This window comes from Mixophyes fleayi, chromosome 10 (genome assembly GCF_038048845.1).
Source record: "Mixophyes fleayi isolate aMixFle1 chromosome 10, aMixFle1.hap1, whole genome shotgun sequence".
Lineage (NCBI taxonomy): Eukaryota > Metazoa > Chordata > Amphibia > Anura > Limnodynastidae > Mixophyes > Mixophyes fleayi.
This window is the reverse complement of record NC_134411.1, coordinates 32,546,154-32,565,291: the sequence shown is the minus strand read 5'-3', so window position 1 is coordinate 32,565,291 and position 19,138 is coordinate 32,546,154. Positions and strand designations below refer to the sequence as shown.

Here is a 19,138-nt window from a genome sequence, read left to right as displayed (position 1 = left end):
TGTGGGAACTGTGAGCTCCACTTGTTAAACATCAATATGTTTTTTTCAATCCTTCATATTGTGAACATTTAGGGGTATATTTACTAAACTGCGGGTTTGAAAAAGTGGAGATGTTGCCTGTAGCAACCAATCAGATTCTAGCTGTCATTTATTTAGTACATTCTACAAAATAACAGCTAGAATCTGATTGGTTGCTATAGGCAACATCCCCACTTTTTCAAACCCGCAGCTTAGTAAATCTAGCTCTTAGTTTTTATCTCTTCTTTTCAGTTTTATAAGAGTTGTCCATAAATATATATATGAACCACAGTTTTCTGAGACTTATAGCGGTCTATCCTCTATGAATAAGACATTTCTCCTTGCGTCAGCTATTCTAAAGGGACAATTATGGCCAGTGCACAGAGCCGCCTATTAAACATGTACCCCGTTAAAATTATTACTGTAATGGATCAATTTAACTAGAATTCATTAATCCTCAGCCTCTGAACTGTGGTCATTTTGAGGCCTAAAGATGTCCATACACAATGCAAATTTGACAGCCAATTAGACGGTTTTAGACCTAATTGGCTGCAAATTTCAGTGTGTAGGTACCCGTAAAGACCGTAGGTCCTGCTAATGGTGCCCTCTCCGATTTATGGAGACATCTGTCAGAGATCAGCCATGTATGAACAGCTTCAGGCAGTAAGCGGGGTGAGGAGGGTAACATGAGACACGCATTATGTTTCTCTTCTTACAAAGTTCCCTGCGGATTAAACCAGTTCCCGGGTCACTGAGAGACGACATCACATCAGGAACATAGGAGACCATAACACAGAAACTGTTTGTTTTGTAGCTAGAAAGTGGAGTTTATGTTACGTCGTTATAAATTGTCACATTGTATCGGTGAACAGACGCGCTCTATAGATTCAACGGAACACGTTCACGTCTTTTATTTGGCTTAAAGGAGAATTAAAGCAAAACAATCATAACATTGTAACTGAATTGTGTTGAGTATTGTTTTATTTTTCTCACTTATTCATTTGTCTTCAAAATATATAGGAAAGGGAGTTGTTAAAACAGAAATATATATATATATATATATATATGTATAAGTTGTAGAAAAATTTAATTTTTCTGAACATCGCAATTTATCCCATTGGAAAAACATTCTCGGTGTTAATTATATTAGTGCTTTGTTTTGTCATCCTTGGGGGTATATTTACTAAACTGTGGGTTTGAAAATGTTGCCTGTAGCAACCAATCAGATTCTAGCTGTCATTTTGTATACTGTACTAAATAAATGACAGCTAGAATCTGATTGGTTGCTATAGGCAACATCTCCACTTTTTCAAACCCGCAGTTTAGTAAATATAAAGCAACGCCACACAAGAAGAGAAGGTGCCATCTTGCTTCACACAAGGTGAGAGGTTTAGTGCCTCTTGCCTTGGGCCATCTAGGTTGCACACGCCGGCCTGGGCTGTTCCAAGCAGCATTTTGTCCTGGATTGCCACAATTGCTGCTTCTGTTTGGCCCTGCCACTCTCATGCCACCTCCACAGCATCACACAGCCCCGGCTTCTGGCTGTGAGACAAAACGGCTGCATGGAGCAGCCCCTGGGGCTGGGGGAGGGGACGGAGCACTTGAGTAAAATGTACTGATTAGGTGGTAATGCAGGTTTAATTGGACAGCAAAAAAAAAGTTATACACGCAATTGCAAAATCATGTTAACACATATATTTTTATACCTGAATAAATACATAGTTGGTATTGAGCAATTTATTATCTACACATGACCTCATTTTAAAGTGCATTGGATGCACACCACAAAACGCATTCCACAAAACGCATCGGGTTTACACAAATGCACACCACAAAACGTGTCGGGTTTACACCAGTGCACTAAGGTCGTCCGCTTGCTGAAAAAAAGTGTACATTTGTAAATGTCACTTTCAAAGTCCAACCCTTTACCACTGTAGAACTTTCATTAATTTAGCTTTTTAGTTTTTTTGCCTGAAATATACTATTAACAGTTTATCCTTCTTAATGGATTAAATTCATCATGGGACTGAGGGGACATGAAGAATGTCTTTATTACACGTCACCTTTGTGTGTTTGTTTTATATTACAGAATGAAGCTTCACTGTCGAAATGCTAAGGTGCAAAATGCGTCCTATTCATAGTGTAGGGTGACACTAAGGGGTATATTTACTAAACTGCTGGTTTGAAAAAGTGGTGATGTTGCCTATAGCAACCAATCAGATTCTAGTTATCATTTATTTAGTACATTCTACAAAATGACAGCTAGAATCTGATTGGTTGCTATAGGCAACATCTCCACTTTTTTCAAACACGCAGTATAGTAAATATACCCCTAGATCTCGGTCAGCTCAGATCTCTGCCTCCTTCTCAGGCTGGTAGATAACACTCTTCCAATCTGCTTTCTATCAATTCTCCTAAATCCCTGATGAAGTGTGTGACTCTGTGACAGGTGAAGCCTGACAGCCACTTCCCTAGACTGTTCCTTTCACAAAGAAATTGCCTTGATCCCAGACATATCAACACAGCCCAGAGAATGCTGTCTGTGTCTGTGTTTTAATGACAGTTCATTAAGAGACAATGTTCTCTCTGGGCCACAGCAAACTGAACCAGCGTTGTCTGTGCCGCTTAAACGTTTATACCCAAAAACTGATAGTTATAAAATCATAAATAACGAGTTAGCTCCTTCTTTCATTGTCAAATTCTTATATAATATGTTTCACCCCCTGCCCCCCAAAAAAACTAAAACGTTTCTGGTCACCGGCCCCCTCTCAAGGCCACTTTTGCCCCCCCCCCCCCTGCCCATGCCGCAGAGCTTCATGTGATCAAACACATCAGTCCCACCAAACAGGGACTCTTGGGCAGGTATGATGTCCACGCAGCCACTGAACGGACCGCTGCCACTATTATCGCACTATTTCCAGTTTCCTCTTCTTTTTTTCTTTCTTTAAGTGGGTCAGACAAGGGTGAAACAAACGGAAGACCCGCATCCGTGCTGACAGGTAACTCTCCATCTTGGATGTTACATGTGTCAGCGTATGGCTGTAATCAACTAGTAGTAAGCTCCATACGTACAATACATATGTGTCATGCTTAAAGTGCACTTCTTGCCTCGTTCTAGTGGAGGCAACCATTTCTGGAAATGCAGCCTATCGGTTCACTAGGGACTTGGGCGTTACTGAGGCACAAAATGGCCGACCCAATGTTCATTCCAGTGACATCAATGAGGTATGCCTGCAAAATGGCTGCTTCGGCAACGGGTGCACTTTAAAATCCCCTTCCATCCCGCGGACACTGGCTGGTGTCTCCATCACACATGTGGCTGCATCTCTCATGCATGTAACTGATGAATCATCACGTGTGCTGGGACAAGTGTCCGTGTTTGTTGTCCTGTTTTCTGGGAATATTTATGAGAGGTGGCGTCTACTCCCAGGGGGTCCAGTCCAAGGTCAGCGCATTAAAGGAATGGGAGCTGATTATAAACACCCTGAGCAGATGCCACGTGTTTGTACAGTGTAAATGTGACCCTCCTAAACATCAGAGGTAGTCTGCGTGTCTGCTGCGGACTGGAGATCTGAAGGTTTAATGTTTACTCTGAGGAGAAAGTAAAAGTCAATTTTCTATGAACAATATTTCATTGATATTTACAAGCCTAGGAAAAGTGGAGGTGTTGCCCATAACAACCAATCAGATTCTAGCTATCATTTGTTAGACTGTACTAAATAAATGATAGCTAGAATCTGATTGGTTGCTATAGGCAACACCTCCGTTTTTCCATTTTAGAAAGTTTGATAAGTCTATCCATTAGGCACATGTATATCCGAGTTACAGAGCTCGTACGTGATGAAGTGAAGTTATAATATAATAAATGTTTGTACATAGTTTATTAAATGCAAACAAGGATACTTCAAAAACAGCAGGGGGGCAGTAAATGCATATATTTCCCTTGCTAGGGTTGTTGTTGTTTGTAACCATTATTTTGTCGATTCTCACAATAATATAACGATTCAATATAAGTCACATAAACCAGATGACATGACTTTGACATACATATGCATTTTGCTGAAGGTGCAGCACGGTGGCTCAGTGGTTAGCACTTCTGCCTCACAGCTCTGGGGTCATGAGTTCAATTCCCGTCCATGGCCTTATCTGTGTGGAGTTTGTATGTTCTCCCAGTGTTTGTGTGGGTTTCCTCCGGGTGCTCTGGTTTCCTCCCACACTCCACAAACATACTGGTAGGTTAATTGGCTGCTATCAAAATTGACCCTAGTCTGTGTGTGTGTGTCTGTGTGTGTGTGTGTGTGTGTGTGTGTGTGTGTGTTAGGGAACTTAGACTGTAAGCTCCACTGGGGCAGGGACTTATATGAGTGAGTTCTCTGTACAGCGCTGCGGAATCAGTGGCGCTATATAAATAAAGGATGATGATGAAGGTGACAGAGTTCTAGAACACACAAATTAAGTGGTGTTTCTTTTAAATGAAATGAAATTAAGGATGTGATAGAGGGGTAAGCGGCAAAGGAATCATGCTGTGAACCGAGAGGGGTTTCAATATTCAATGGTGTAAATGAACTTCCTGGTAACGGTACCAAGTTATAATAATACCAGTGTGTTTACCATATTATTCTGTAGCCTAGTAATATTTTCCATGTTGGATACAAACCAAATGTGGTTAAGGATTTCTTGACGTGAAGGGCGGTCACACTGGTTCCAGTAATAGAATAGTTATGTGAGATATTAGTCTGTCAGTAGGTTTGTCTGTGTGATCTGAAGGAAGAAAAGAGGGTCCATATTTGGACTGATTCCTTTAATGTTAGTAATTAAATCAATCATTAAATCAATTTCATTGAATGGAGACAAGTCCATTTTCCTGGCAAAAAGGCTGAAAGCTGTTCCAATATCCCAGAATAGAGCTGGTGATTGTGTCACTTCTGATTCCCCTCACTGCCGGCGTTCTCTGTATGAGAGGTAACACGACTGACGGGCTCAGTAAGTGCAGTACCTTGTCCTAGCACAGAACATCTCTGGAGATATATATATAGAAATCAGCGACCTGCAGGCTGCAATGTTTCTCTTTGTCAGCTGCTAAAACCTTTTTCAGTCTCGAGTGCATAGCACTTACAGGGGATTTCCGCCTTCGGATGTATTTAATTTCTTTCTATGCCCTCATGCGACATTTACTAAAATTCTCTTTCAAGTTCCCTTCTGGGCTTTTCAGCCATGCATTTATAACATCAAGTCGAGTTGTCATTGCCTTTGGATAGGATACAAAGCTGCTACATTTGTATACAGTGCTGGGAATACTTTATAATATAAACACATAGAATGCAGTGTGTATGTACTTGATAATATATATAATATATTAAACAGAGCTATTATTAACATTAGAAACCATAGAATTTGACGGCAGATAAGAACCGCTTGGCCCAGCTAGTCTGACCTTTTTTTTAACCTCTGGTAACCTCAAACCATATTTGATCCTTTATTCTTTATAAGTATATCCTTATGTCTACCCCAAGCATGTTTTATATTGCTCTACTGTATTAGCCTCTACCACCTCTGATGGGAGGCTGTTCCACTTATCCACTACCCTTTCTGTGAAGTACTTTTTCCAATATATATGTAAAAGCTTCAAGAGCTTTTCAGAATGAATGATCTTTGCTTTTGTCAGGGAATATGTCAATATAAATGATTAAAGAGTTTCCATCTGAAAATGAATAAGTATCAAATTCTGTTTATTTTTTAGCACAGTAATATGGAAAAGTAACTGGAGAATTGATAATTATCGTTGATGCAAAATGCCAGACTTGTAGAATGCAGCTCTAGATTCAGGTTAATTGTGGTCTTCGCCTTTTGCAGCACCTTTTCCCATAAGGCTAATCGTCCTTACCAGTATACCGTTGCCCCCAGATCTTGTGCACACATTAGTAGAGGCTTAGTCTTTGGAAGATGTTGGGGCTGGAATAATTAGAGACAATATGGCAGCAGCCGATATGACCGTGATGTAGGTTGGAGAAATATGCACACTGAGCAATGCAGGTATAACATCCGCCGAAGAAAAGCCAAATAAGACGCAACCGTCCAGGCAGAGGTCAGGGCAGACGGCAGTCAACAGAGGAATAGTGAGAATCTAGGCAGAGGTCAAGGCAGGCGGCAGTCAACATAGTAATAATGAGAATCTAGACAGCGGTCAGGGCAGGTGGCAGTCAACAGGGGAATAGTGAGAATCTAGGCAGAGGTCAAGGCAGGCGGCAGTCAACATAGTAATAATGAGAATCTAGAGAGCGGTCAGGGCAGGCGGTAGTCAACAGAGGAATAGTGAGAATCTAGACAGCGGTCAGGGCAGGTGGCAGTCAACAGGGGAATAGTGAGAATCTAGGCCGAGGTCAGGGTAATCGACAAACAATAGACCCAGTTAACGATTGCAAGCAGAGATCAGGGCAGGGAGATCGCAATGGCCCAAAACAAGGTAGTAATACAAATAAACACAAGCTAGAACAAACTCAAGTTATGTACACTGCCCCCTATCATGAGCAGTGAGGAATATAGCTGCCTGATCTTATGTAAGCACAGACAGCCAATCAGAAGGCTCTATAGGAGCCGAGCCCCCCAAAGCCTAATTTGGCTGTGAAGTGATCACGTGATCTCACTTTCTAACTACCTGCCTGGTCGCTGATAAGCATCTCTATTAACCTGATATTGGCTAATTATGTCCACAGTGCTCTTTCACTATCCTGCAGGGGTGGCCATGTAACAAGGGAGGCGCTTTTCTAACTGAGCAAACAGAGTGTGAGTGACAGCCTGCACTGTTTGGTTTGGTGGATTCATGCACAGAGGAAGGTCCAATAATGACCGCCGTCTCCAGCTTTTAGACCTGAATCAGATCCCATGCGGGCACTGTCCTAAAGAATTGGGAGCAGCTTCAATTATCTGTAATGGAGTCGATGAGTTGATACTTCACTTGTTAACAGTGCTGCACTAGAATGTCAGGTTCACACTAACCAAGGCATTTTGTCTTCATGGTTTATATTGGAAAATTTCAATTTTGGACTTTAGTGGTACTTTAATTCAGAAGCTACAGAGAAGTAATTAGAAGGAGAGAACATTATTAATTAAAGAGTGAAGCATGGGTAGTGAAGCAGGTTCAGAGCCGTTATTTGGTTTCCAGCTGAATTACTCCTTTGTGTTTGTAATCTAGGCTCAATGACTATTCTGTCCTTGTCGTCCTTCCTATATAACCATCAGACGTCAAGCTGAACAACCCTGACACGTTATTGTGCGAGCTTGCAAAAAGGTTGCAGATTGTCGGTGCTGTCTGCCAGTTCTCTAGCAGAGCCTTTTATTTGAGTAGTCAGGTTCATCCTTTTGTGGCTCAGAGTTAGCCATTCTGACAACATCAAGGGCCACCTTGGCTCTTTTTCTAATTCTTGTCGTCTGCCAAACTCCAGAAATATTAATTAATTGCAAATCACATGAGATGTGGCATCTGGCATGCTGGGTTAATACTGCGTCCTGGTCTGTAATATAAATTGTACCCAACATCGACACACAGGAGATCATTTACGATGTGACTCAATGGGGGGAGAGCTACTGACGATGGGACGCTGGACATCACCGTGCACATTGGTGGGCCAATACGGTACAGAATCTCTGATCGTTTTCTCCTCACATCCCTATAGGTCCCGAGGAAAAATGATTGAGTATAAATCCTGTAGTGCTGTGGCACCTTGCTTCATATTGAATTCCCCCCCCCAATGCATACCCCTCAACATCTGGTAATCCAGCATTGGAACGGGGGGAACATAACCAATCCACAATAGGGGACTGACCATGTCCCTATGGGTGAGTGGCCACACCTCCAGGGGCGTCCCTATCGCTTTTGAAGTGCTAATCTGCATGACATGTGAAATTATTATTTAAATAAATAACTTTATTTTAAAAAAAAAAGAAACATTTGTTCTAATAAAGCATTTTGTCCTGAAGTGACCACCGACTAATGCCATCCTGATATTGGCAATCAGAGAACACATCAATCTCTACTGATGTGGTGGATATAACCAATGCTGTGAAGCTTCATTTGTGTCAATGGCTCATTCATTTCAATTGCCTATTCAATTCAATTGAGTTTCTACATACAGCGCCAACTCCATTGAAATGAATAGATTATTGACATAAATGTGAAAAATACAGCACAAGGTGGCCGTGTCACATGCCTCGCACTTCTGAAGCGCTAGGCCACTCCTAAAATCTAACGTGCAGTTCCCAGCGCATCAGTGCCTGGTGCCTGTTCACTGGCAAACGGATCATAGATCCCAACATTCCGACAAAGGTACTGACGGTCAGGACCCCACAAATTAGTTAGGTATCATGAGTTGCCCCCTAAATGTATTTAATATGATTATATAAATCCCTGGACAGTCTTATTTCCTGGTTGGTTCTCGTTCCCTTTTGTTAGCATTCTTCATGTCTCATTTCCAACAATTTCGGTATATGACGTTTGAATACATATTCTTCTTTTTTCCTCATCAAACCAACATGACTTTGTATTCTGGCTGCATCTGGTCGGGGCTTATGCTTCAGAAATTCATATAATTCTTAGAAGCCAGTAAGAATTACACACAAGCAGAACAACGACAATGCAACAGAGATGTGATAATTCTACCCTGAGCTCCTCCACCATTGTGCCACATAATTGCTGTTATTTTATCCGTAGGACTCATTTTCTTCCTACAATTCCGCGCTCTGATAGGTATAATATATGCCTGTAACATAATTCTTTTTCCATCTGACTTTTGCTTCTCTTTTTTTTTTTTACTAAAATAATTCTGCATATATTAAATAAGCCGTTTTAACACTGTAATAAGTAACAGAATCTATCGTCATAACTGTTGATAAGTCAGGTCGTCACTTGCCAAATATAGATTTTTAAAGGCGTTTAGCCTCCAAATAGCGTGTACCACTTTTGGCGGTAGAGCAGCTCTGTTAAAGGCGCCATAGCCCTTCACCCATAGCCATAACAGATCAATAGAACAGATATATGAATCCTAACTTGACATTTTATTTGTGCATTATTGATTGCTGACCATAATCCTATATTTAACAACATAAAATGTACAAGGAATCACATTAGTGTCCCTTTTAGGCTTTTATTATGATTTAATTACTCAGTATAAGAACACAGTTACAGTTCGTGTATTATAATTAATGACCGACTCCTGACTGTGGATTAAAAAGGATATTTAAGCTCCCATTGGCATTCAGTGACCAGCATAAAAGTCTGAAATTCTAAATAAGAACGCAGTACGGGACGCGTTATATTTTGTATAATTAATTTATAACGTGCTGCGGGTTATGAATCTTTCTAATGATTTAAAGGGATATTAACCTTCTCATTTTTCTTTCTTTATTTCTGTTGTGTGCAGGGAAATAAATGTGTAAATTCTGTCTGTTTTTGAGTTCTATCTTTCAGTATGGACGTTTCACCGTGAGTGCTCCTTGAGTGAGTGAGTGTGTGCCTATATTAGGGAATTTAGACTGTAAGCTCCAATGGGGCAGGGACTGATGTGAATGAGTTCTCTGTACAGCGCTGCGGAATGAGTGGCGCTATATAAATAAATGATGATGATGATGAGGGTCCCTCGTGTTATCTTCCCCTCGAATCTTCCTCCAACACTTTTCTGGATCTTAGCATTTAGTCCTATCAATATGGTATTTCTGCCAGAGAAATTTGAATGTCATTATGGAAGATAATGTGGATGGCTTTCTTAAAGCTACACTACCGTGTAGCGAGGGAGCGTTATAGCTCTGCTCCCTCCCTTTAGAAAGCCCATATTTAAAAGCCGTGAAGGCTTTTAAATATGGGCTATTTAATTGCTGTTTATAGCAGACACTGTCACAAAATATACACAAAGCCTTACATTTTCAAAAATAGGGTAGTATGCCTCTAAGCTTTTGATTATCTTGTTTCCTGATGCAAACACAATTTAACGCTAAGATCAGGAGGAAATAAACCCCATTGACAATCTGCCCAGTCCAATGCAAGTTAACGCTGGAATAAGTGGTTTGTTTGTTTTTATATCCCCCACCCCTCATGAAATATATTAGGATGTTCTTGATGTCTACTGAGCATAAAATACAGTTTTACAGTTGCTCCTGATTGCAAACACATGTTATAGCATGCATACGAGGCTGTCATCACTAATGATCAGGACTTAGACTAGCCCTGTAGCTGGAACAAGAGAGATGGCAGAAAGACAAGTAACTTTGAGACGCTCAGAACTGGATTCGGAGGTGGCTGCGAGCGCTCGAGTTTGGCACGACCCTACTGTACAGTTACTGCGGCAAAACGCCCGTTTCCCGCTCCGGTTGCTCCCCAAAATCGTTGGATGTAGTAAGTATCCTTTGCGTTCGATGACAGAACGGACAGGGCTGCGTTCACTGGCGTATGTCCTGGTTCTGGGCATCCGCAGAGTGATTTTGCGCATGATACGCTCACAATCGTCAGATTCGCGCCTTGATAAATCCTTCCCAGTGACTGCAGAATTACACACTTCTCCTAATTCACCTTCTCAAAGGAACCAAAAAATCACGCGCATTTTATTTTTATTTAGTAAAATGTCCTATTGTGTAGTTTTAATAGCAAAATAATTACCTGTTTCCTGTAATTGCTTATTATATCCTGTGCCTCATACAGATAGTCCCGGCTGATATATGTTGAATATCTTTCTCCGGGAATAAAGGTACATTTCACAGTAATGGGATTACTTTTACTGTCACAAGGAATTGCGCGCCCGATCATTAATGAGAAATTGCATATTCATTGCTTTTTAGCTCGCTGTATTTAGCTTTGACATCACTAAATGTTATTCAAATGAGAAGTAATTATCACATCCTATATTCAGATTGTCACTTGTCGTTCTGCTCGCTTTATCTGATAATCTAGTGCAGCTCGGGAGGTGACGTCTGCAGAACAATGAGAGGATTGTCAGGGGAGAGAGGAGAATTACTTAAAACATATTAATGACAAATACCATTTTGGGTAATACATTAGAAGAGATTTGATTTTGGGGTAATATTTTTAATGTATTCACATTCTGATGGCTAAATTATACCCAGAGCTCCCAACATTGCCGTGTTGAGTGGTATAGTCTGCCAACCAGCCACTCCCATGATCCTCTTTGCCAGGGCCAGCGCAAAAGCTATGTGGACCTAGGAGGTTGCTATGGTTTAGGGGGCGTCTAACCACTGAATGAGCGACTGTCTTTATTGCCACCATGCCATCTCCCCATACCATGCACCGGGCACTGACATGGACGGACAGCGGTTGGCGTCTTACCTGCTCCTCCATGTTGGTGATTGGCTGTTAGTGCAGCGACAGGCTATCATGTGACCGCCTGATGCCCCAAGAGGAGAACATGCCGCTCCGTACCCGCACCACCCAAGTTAAGAAGCGGGAGTAAGCGGGTTATCCTTTAATGGGACATTTGGGATGGCGCCTAATGGGACAATCCCCCTTTTACACTGATGTTAAATTGTCCAACTGGATTTGAATGTGAAACCAAGTTGGTGGTGTCAGGTTCACAGTAGATCTTTATCTATTCAATGATTGGAGCAATGTGGCCATCGGGGTTAGATTGGGCTTTCACTGATTGGCCGACTAATTGTCTGCTCAGCTTAACAGTGTACAGCTTACAGGATAATTATAATATCTCCACCCATAAATTGTCATAGAATATAGAATTGTACTTCCCTAGTGTTTATCAGAATAGCCCCCCGAAGGCTCTAACGGTTTCAGACACAGTGATGTTGTTGATGCCCCTCCCCCATGAATTTCCCATTTTCTGGAAAGACCTTGTCAACACTACTACCTGATTTAACAGGCAATCGGCAGTAAGCCCTGTACGAGTCAAACCTTTGGGGGACCGATTGGTAAGTAGAACTGTGTAGTTTAGCATCATATATTAACTCCACCCAAAACTAAATTTTAAGTTTTGGGAGGAAATCTTTTTTTTAACAGCACTCACCAATGGTGTAGAACAGTCCAAATGCAGTCTGTGAAGGCATCTTCTTGTGGTTTCCAGGTTACTTGGAAAACTCAATAGATTCTATTGTATGATTATTTTATTGTAAAGTGTTTTTATATTTTGCCTGTGACCGTGTCGTTTTGACACATAAGCAGTTTTTTTTATGTAAACTCTGCGACAGCACTGGTCTGGAATAACCATTAAGAGTTGAAGGTGTTATTAACTTTTTACTTGTAATTAGATTAATATGTTAATCTTCGGTTAGTTATATAAACCACTAGGAAATGAACCATTTTAATTATATTGTAAGTGCGTTTATGGGTTCCGAGATTAATTAAAGTATAACGTTCCCCGAGTTAACTGTTTTATCTATTAAAAAAAATGACTATTACTCCTTTGTAACAAAATTGCTGAAATAAAGCTTCATTGAGCAGCCATTAAATAAATTCTCCCGGCTCACCCAGCGGAGATAGATGGATCTACCGGTCTTGTTGATTTTCAACACGCAGTAGAATGTGATCGAAGTGTAGGTGCGAAAAATGAAAAAATTAATTCTGCCAGGGGTCTCGTACAACAAAAGTTAAACAAAAATATAATAAAGTAATAATCTATGCAAACATTTATTAATACTTATATAATTAAACACGCCAAACTAAGGAACAAAATAATATTATTTTACAGTGTACTCATTGCCTTCTCACCGCTGACGCACCGTTTTGTGGGCCAAGCCAATGTAGCATATGAATTGTTGGGGACTGATGACATCACTAGTTCCTAGTGAACTGATTGGCTAAATATTGTTTTAAACCACAAAAAAATGTCCGCCATCCCTGTGAGTAAGGAACTGTTTTAAGTTACTGTACTGTGATAATAGAAAATGGCTGAAGCTGGTTTTAGTCATTTTGCTATTAACCTCCAGAAGATATGTGTGTTCACTGTATGGATGGAGGAGAGAGGAGGATTATTTGAGGGGTAATGTACCATCTTCTGTTTATCTGTCTATGCTGTCCCTGCTTAAACCTATACTTGTGACTAAATGTTTCATGTTATGACCAAATCATGTTCCTGACCTAGCGCCGTATCACGTGGTATTGTATGTGTTACAACTGTGGTTCCAAAATGCATTCATATTATGACGCACCTGCCACTACCCCCCCATCTGCTTCCTCTGCTGTCACATATTATGACTGTATGCACATTGGTGTATGTATATATGTGTGTATAATATATATATATATATATATATATATATATATATATATATATATATAAATATACACAATATTATACTGTATATCTATCACATGCTGTGAGGTGCTATGTTGTTCTCAGTGCTATAACTAGATTTTTTTGCCCACAGCAATATTTTGGAAGGTCCCCATGGGGCTTTTTCAAGGGAGGTGGGCCCCCCGGCAACTGCCCCCTGTGCTACTTTGGTAGTTATCCCTGTGGTTATTCCAGATATGTAGTGGTAGCTTTCACAGTCTGTATGTATATAGAACCCTCTATGTATGTATGTATGTATGTATGTAGAGACCCCCCCACCATATGTATGTATGTATGTATGTATGTATGTATGTATGTCTGTAGAAATCCCCCCGTATACATGTAAAGACCCCTCTGTATGTATGTTTGTAGCCGAGACCTCTGATGATCACCCAGGTTACTGCTCAGCTTTCTCCAGAAGAGATCTGACACAGCCTGAGAGCGGCTGCCTTGAATCTCCCACTACTGATAGTCCAGCAGTCCCAGCTATATATGTGAGTGCAGGGACTTTGCTAAAGACAGGGACTCACACCAACGGGCTGTTACTCAGAAGAGAAGGGATTTGGTAAAATTCATACTGATCATTTGACAACCTTTGAAGACCTCATCTAATCTATTGTCTCCTTTACCAACACAGCTAAAGCCAAGTCCAAGTGTGGCCCCACGTTCTTCCCCTGCGCCAGCGGAGTCCACTGCATCATCGGGCGCTTCCAGTGTAATGGATTAGAGGACTGCCCGGACGGGAGCGACGAGGAGAACTGCAGTAAGTGACTGGGCAGAGAAGGGTCCTCTAACACTGCTAACCCTTATATATAACGTGGGGGAGGCTCGGTGTTCATTACAAGACACTACTTGGCATTAATTAATTATAGACTTTGCTATTTTAGATGTTCAGATTATTGGAGACACGTGGGTGTAGTTTAACCCCCAATTGTTTGGTAACACAGCGCAGCCCCTGACTCTCGCTGCTCCTCCGTTTCAGTTGCTCACCCCCTGCTCTGCTCCACCTCTCGATTCCACTGCAAGAACAAGCTGTGCATAGACAAGAGCTTTGTGTGCAACGGTCAGAAGAACTGCGAGGACAATAGCGACGAGGAGCATTGTCCAAACTCACAAGGTACGCTACAAACTAACCCACTACACTGCCAGTTCCCCCTTTAACAGCGATCCGTGTTAGAGAAAAAAGATGGTCAAGCGATACCCAGAATCCCTTGCTGTAGTAAGTTATATAAGATACGTGATTAGAACTATCAGGACAACTAAAATGAAATTGAATGATTTAAACATTCTTCTCAAGAACTATAATCTGGCTTTTGAATTACCCTCATAAAATCAATCTGCACCCACTTTTTGGGAAATTGCAGAACCAGCTGATAAGGCACAAGGTGGAAATGTTTTAAACTTCCAATCAAAGTCCAAACTACTGCTCTTTAGGAACAAACCTTTCACTTATTTCAACTTTTTGGTGTTTTTTTTCTTCCTAAAATACGTCTTGTTCCAGCCAAATTTCTGTGTTAAATGAATCATAAGAGTGAGGGTAGAATAAGTCTTATATTTGTGTGTAACCCGAATCAAATGCTTCTCAATGGTAAAAAAAAAAAAAAAAAGACTTTTATTTGAAGAGAATGAGGCTCTGGGCCACCTGCAAATCAGACAACACCCCCAAAAATGTCCCTGCGCCTGAGAAATTGTGTCTCACACACCAGTTGGTTCCTCTTACACTTATTGGAACCTCGCTCGCTGAGACAGACGAAGCGTGGAAGAATAAAAGCTAAAATTAAAGAAGATTATTTCGTTTTTCTCCTAGAGGGGTTTTTTAAATCATTCCAATTGTAAAAAAAAATTTTAAAATTGCCCAGCCGCTCTTCTATTTTATATTCCAATTTCACGACACTTTTAAGTGAGGCCATTGCCTAAAAGACTTTTGCTGCTGACAAGCCATGTGTGATGCATGACAGGCCGGTTCCCCATCAGCAGCTCAGTGCCTAGGAGCAAACTATTACCCAGAGCCCCTTGCTGCAACCATAGCTCCGTATCTAGGATTAGACCACGGGGGAGGCCTGAAGCTGCAGCTCTCTGCGCCACTTGCTTAGATTTTAAGACGGATACTTACCCAAGTGCCCCGGTTGCAGCAAGATCTTTGCTTGGATTGAGGCAGAGCATTACCCACAATCCCTGGCAGTCGTGGCGACTCTGTGTGCTTCAGAATTGGCTCATGAGTCAGGATCGTGCACCTGCTTGAAACATGTAAATAAGATCATGGGAATCATTTATTTTTAGTTTCATCAACTAGAAAACTGTATTTATCTTAATTATCCATCTAGGATGCTATTATAAGAATCATTTATAGTTGCTGTAAGTGAGCTTAGTAAGAGAAAGACATCTGATTGTTTAATGGACAAAAGAGTGACAGGTGTTCAGCATGAGTCCTGTCACTCCGAGGTCTCTCAGCGACTCGACTGCTCAGGTTAATTCCAGGAATGAGCAGAACCAGTCTCCACACCTCCTCCTCCACCTCATTGCTTTGATATATGACTTTCTAAGGGCTTAGCATCCCCTGAGGACCCGCCCCCCCCCCCCCCCCCCCCCCTCCCAAGTACCAGGGAGCATGAAAGGATCAGTGATGTGTTTCTATCTCACCGGCTTCTTTCATTGACTGAGATCAGAAGATGTTTTTATGAGAGGTAAACAGGGGGCAATGTGCGGAGGTGTGAGATCCCGGGGTGGTGGGAACAGGAAGCTCTCTTAACAATTTATAAGACACATAACAGAATCTGGCACTGTGTACATGTTACAGATAATTGGTACTAAGATTTTTCCTATATGCTTAATGGCATTTTGGTCATGATGCACTTTTGTAACATTGATTATGTACTTGCAGCACACTGAACGTTAATATGTGTTACAGTGTGTGTATAGTGTTTGTGTTATAGTGTGTGTATAGTGTTTGTGTTATACTGTGTGTATAGTGTTTGCGGTATAGTGTTTGCGGTATAGTGTGTGTATAGTGTTTGCGGTATAGTGTGTGTATAGTGTTTGCGTTATAGTGTCTATAGTGTTTGCGTTATACTGTGTGTATAGTGTTTGCGTTATACTGTGTGTATAGTGTTTGCGGTATACTGTGTGTATAGGGTTTGCGGTATACTGTGTGTGTATAGTGTTTGTGTTACAGTGTGTCTATAGTGTTTTAGTGTGTGATCACAAGACCTGTTGCAATTTCCATGTTCTTTGCATGTTGTCAGTGAAGTTTCATCTCAACTGACCCAATTTGAGGGTTCTGTTCTGCTTTTCCACCCACAGACATCTTTGTTCCATGGGCCAGAATATGGGGCAGTATGTCCCGTTCACCGATTCTCTGCATGAATGCGTGTTTTGTGGGGAGGGTGGTAAGGGGCAGCCTAGTACTTCAAAAGACCTAGGCACTCCCCTTGGGCTGTGGCCACACCTCCACCGTAATGTAGCCACGCCTCCTCTTCCAATTCACAGAATTGCAAGTTCAGAGGTATATTGTATGTATAGCTTACCTCAGCCCGGTGGTGTGAACGAGCAAGTAGCGAAACTAACATTGCAGGGGGTTCTGCGGCTGTGTGGCCCGGAGCGTGCATCTGTAGCCACTGCCATAGTTTCTGCCACTATCATTTTAGTGGAAGCGCACTGACAAGCGCCACTAGTGGACAGACTACATCGCCAGCCCCCCAATTATCGCTATGGGACCCAACAATGCAGTGTTCTGCCACTGTGACCAAGCCCTCAGGCTTCGTTCGCTGCACCCCATGTGTTCTGCACTATGGTGTAATGGACCTTCTGGGAGTATTTACCTTTAAAGTGGGACTTTATCTATGAATAATGAATCCTCATTCATAATATACCAAACTATGATGCTAGACATTTGTTCTGGAATTTGTTTAGCCCAGTAATTTGGCCGGTGGCTCTGTGTGCTCAAATGAGAGTAAAGAGAGCCGTTGAAGAAGCAATTTAGTAGATTAAAATGTTACATTGCACCTAATGTAATTCAGTGAGTAAATGAATGGGTTTAACAGGATTTAGCATACGGTTCAGGAGGAGAAAGTGTTTCAGAATAAATTATATTCTAGAGCAAACACTTTATTAAACTTGTTTGTAGAACAGCTCAGGAGTAATGTCCGAAAACATTATTTTGCTGAAAATGTAATAGATGATTGTAAGAAAACATTGCTGTAACTGCAGATGTAGATGAAAGAAAAACAGCATTAAATTACAGGGTGAACTAAAGCCCACAAAATTACATTTTCATATATAAAGTATGAATGCGAAATAAATTCTACTGCGGCTCTGTTAAAATGTAAAGTTTAATACAGTATTTGGTCCAGACCCTACACATAGCTGAACCTACATCTTAAACACAGTATCCTAATGGGATCTAATACAGATCACAAAGGTGGTATTACAGTCAAGAAAGCGGCTGTGACCTCACTGGCTCCGCCCCAGTGTATGACTCCACCAATCCACACAGTGACTTTCTGCAGAGCAAGTCTGCAAGCTTGTAGCTCACACTCTACTGGCTCAGATAGAGAAGCCCCACCCTCCTAACACTGCAAAGGGAAATAAAGAGTAACGGACATAAGTACAACACTCCAGATATTGAAAGAATATTATGCACTTAGCAATACACAGCCTTTGATACATTAGAGTAAAATACGGATAACCGTAGTTGCCTGCTTTGCCGAAACGACCCCCGAATTTTGGGTTAAACTCCCGGCAGAACAGGGCACTATCCTGCATCCCCCCCACTTTACCAGTGGGGGCTTGATGACGGTCTGGCCGCCACTGTGCAATACCACGATCATAGCGCATGATGATGCGACTCGTTGCGGTATTGCACAGTGGGAGCTAGACCGCCAATCCCACAGGCAAGAATGGTTGTAACCCTAACCCCCGTCGCCTCCCAAAAAAACAGCAGTTATTGTGCTTGGTGTATTTTGTATACAATATCGTGTTATAAAATCATCAAGTTTAACACTTGTATAAAAAATATGTTTTAAAATGTCCTAATAATAAACCATTAGTGAGCAAACTGGTCGTACTAGATGAATAGATGGAGCAAGTGGTGTTAGAATACTTTTAATTATAAGTCATCATAAGAAATTACTGCATCAAATAAGATCTGCAATTTATCAGTAGAATGAATAACGCTATTTAAATCATTTGTTCTCTTTACCATTTAATCCTTTATTTCACGTTTGCAATTAACTTTCCTGAACTTTTATAAATGCCATGTACATTGCCAGCCTCAAACACGGCCTGCGAAACGCGTTGGCCCCCTTTGTCTGCTGGTCCTCCTGCAGACCAAATGCTAATGGGTACTTCTACTTCTATTTTCATATCTGACACGTGAAGCTGTGATCCTGGCCGCAAAGAGCCTTTTCTTACTGTGCTGGATCACTTCCAAATTGCCCCAGTTACCATGGCGATGTAATTTGGAAGCTTGTGTGAAAATAAGACGCGTTTCACTGGGTCTTCCTGAGCTCTGCAAGGTCATCGTTAAAGCTACAGGATCTAACATCACTGGTACCCAGTCTGGAAAGCAAATACAAAGTGGTGACAGATCCAGTGTTGCTTTGCCCCATTGCTAATATCACAAAAAGCCCACAAAAAAATGTCTGCCCCCGCTGTATGTAAATAACACGTTCACTTTGATACTGTACTTCAAGAGGGCAAAGGTTTTTTCGGTCACTACATAGTTTTTATGTCCGATAACAGGAAGTGTAATCACAGATAAAGGCAAAAATATACACACATAAAAACACTTCTAAATATTCTGTCCAAAAACAATTTGCATTTGTTCATGTGGACTGAAT

At 41.3% G+C, this 19,138-nt stretch overlaps 1 protein-coding gene across 2 annotated transcripts in view; it reads left to right on the top strand.

Annotated features, from left to right (window-relative positions):
• Positions 1-19,138, top strand: part of LDLRAD3 (low density lipoprotein receptor class A domain containing 3) — a 92,599-nt gene that overhangs the window by 29,299 nt on the left and 44,162 nt on the right. The window contains exons 2-4 of one of the 2 annotated variants that reach the window (XM_075188347.1): positions 2,968-3,017; positions 13,939-14,064; positions 14,284-14,418. In XM_075188347.1, coding sequence (XP_075044448.1) covers positions 2,968-3,017; positions 13,939-14,064; positions 14,284-14,418 — 311 coding nt within the window. The remainder of the gene's footprint in view (positions 1-2,967; positions 3,018-13,938; positions 14,065-14,283; positions 14,419-19,138) is intronic. The other variant, XM_075188346.1, reaches the window with a different exon arrangement.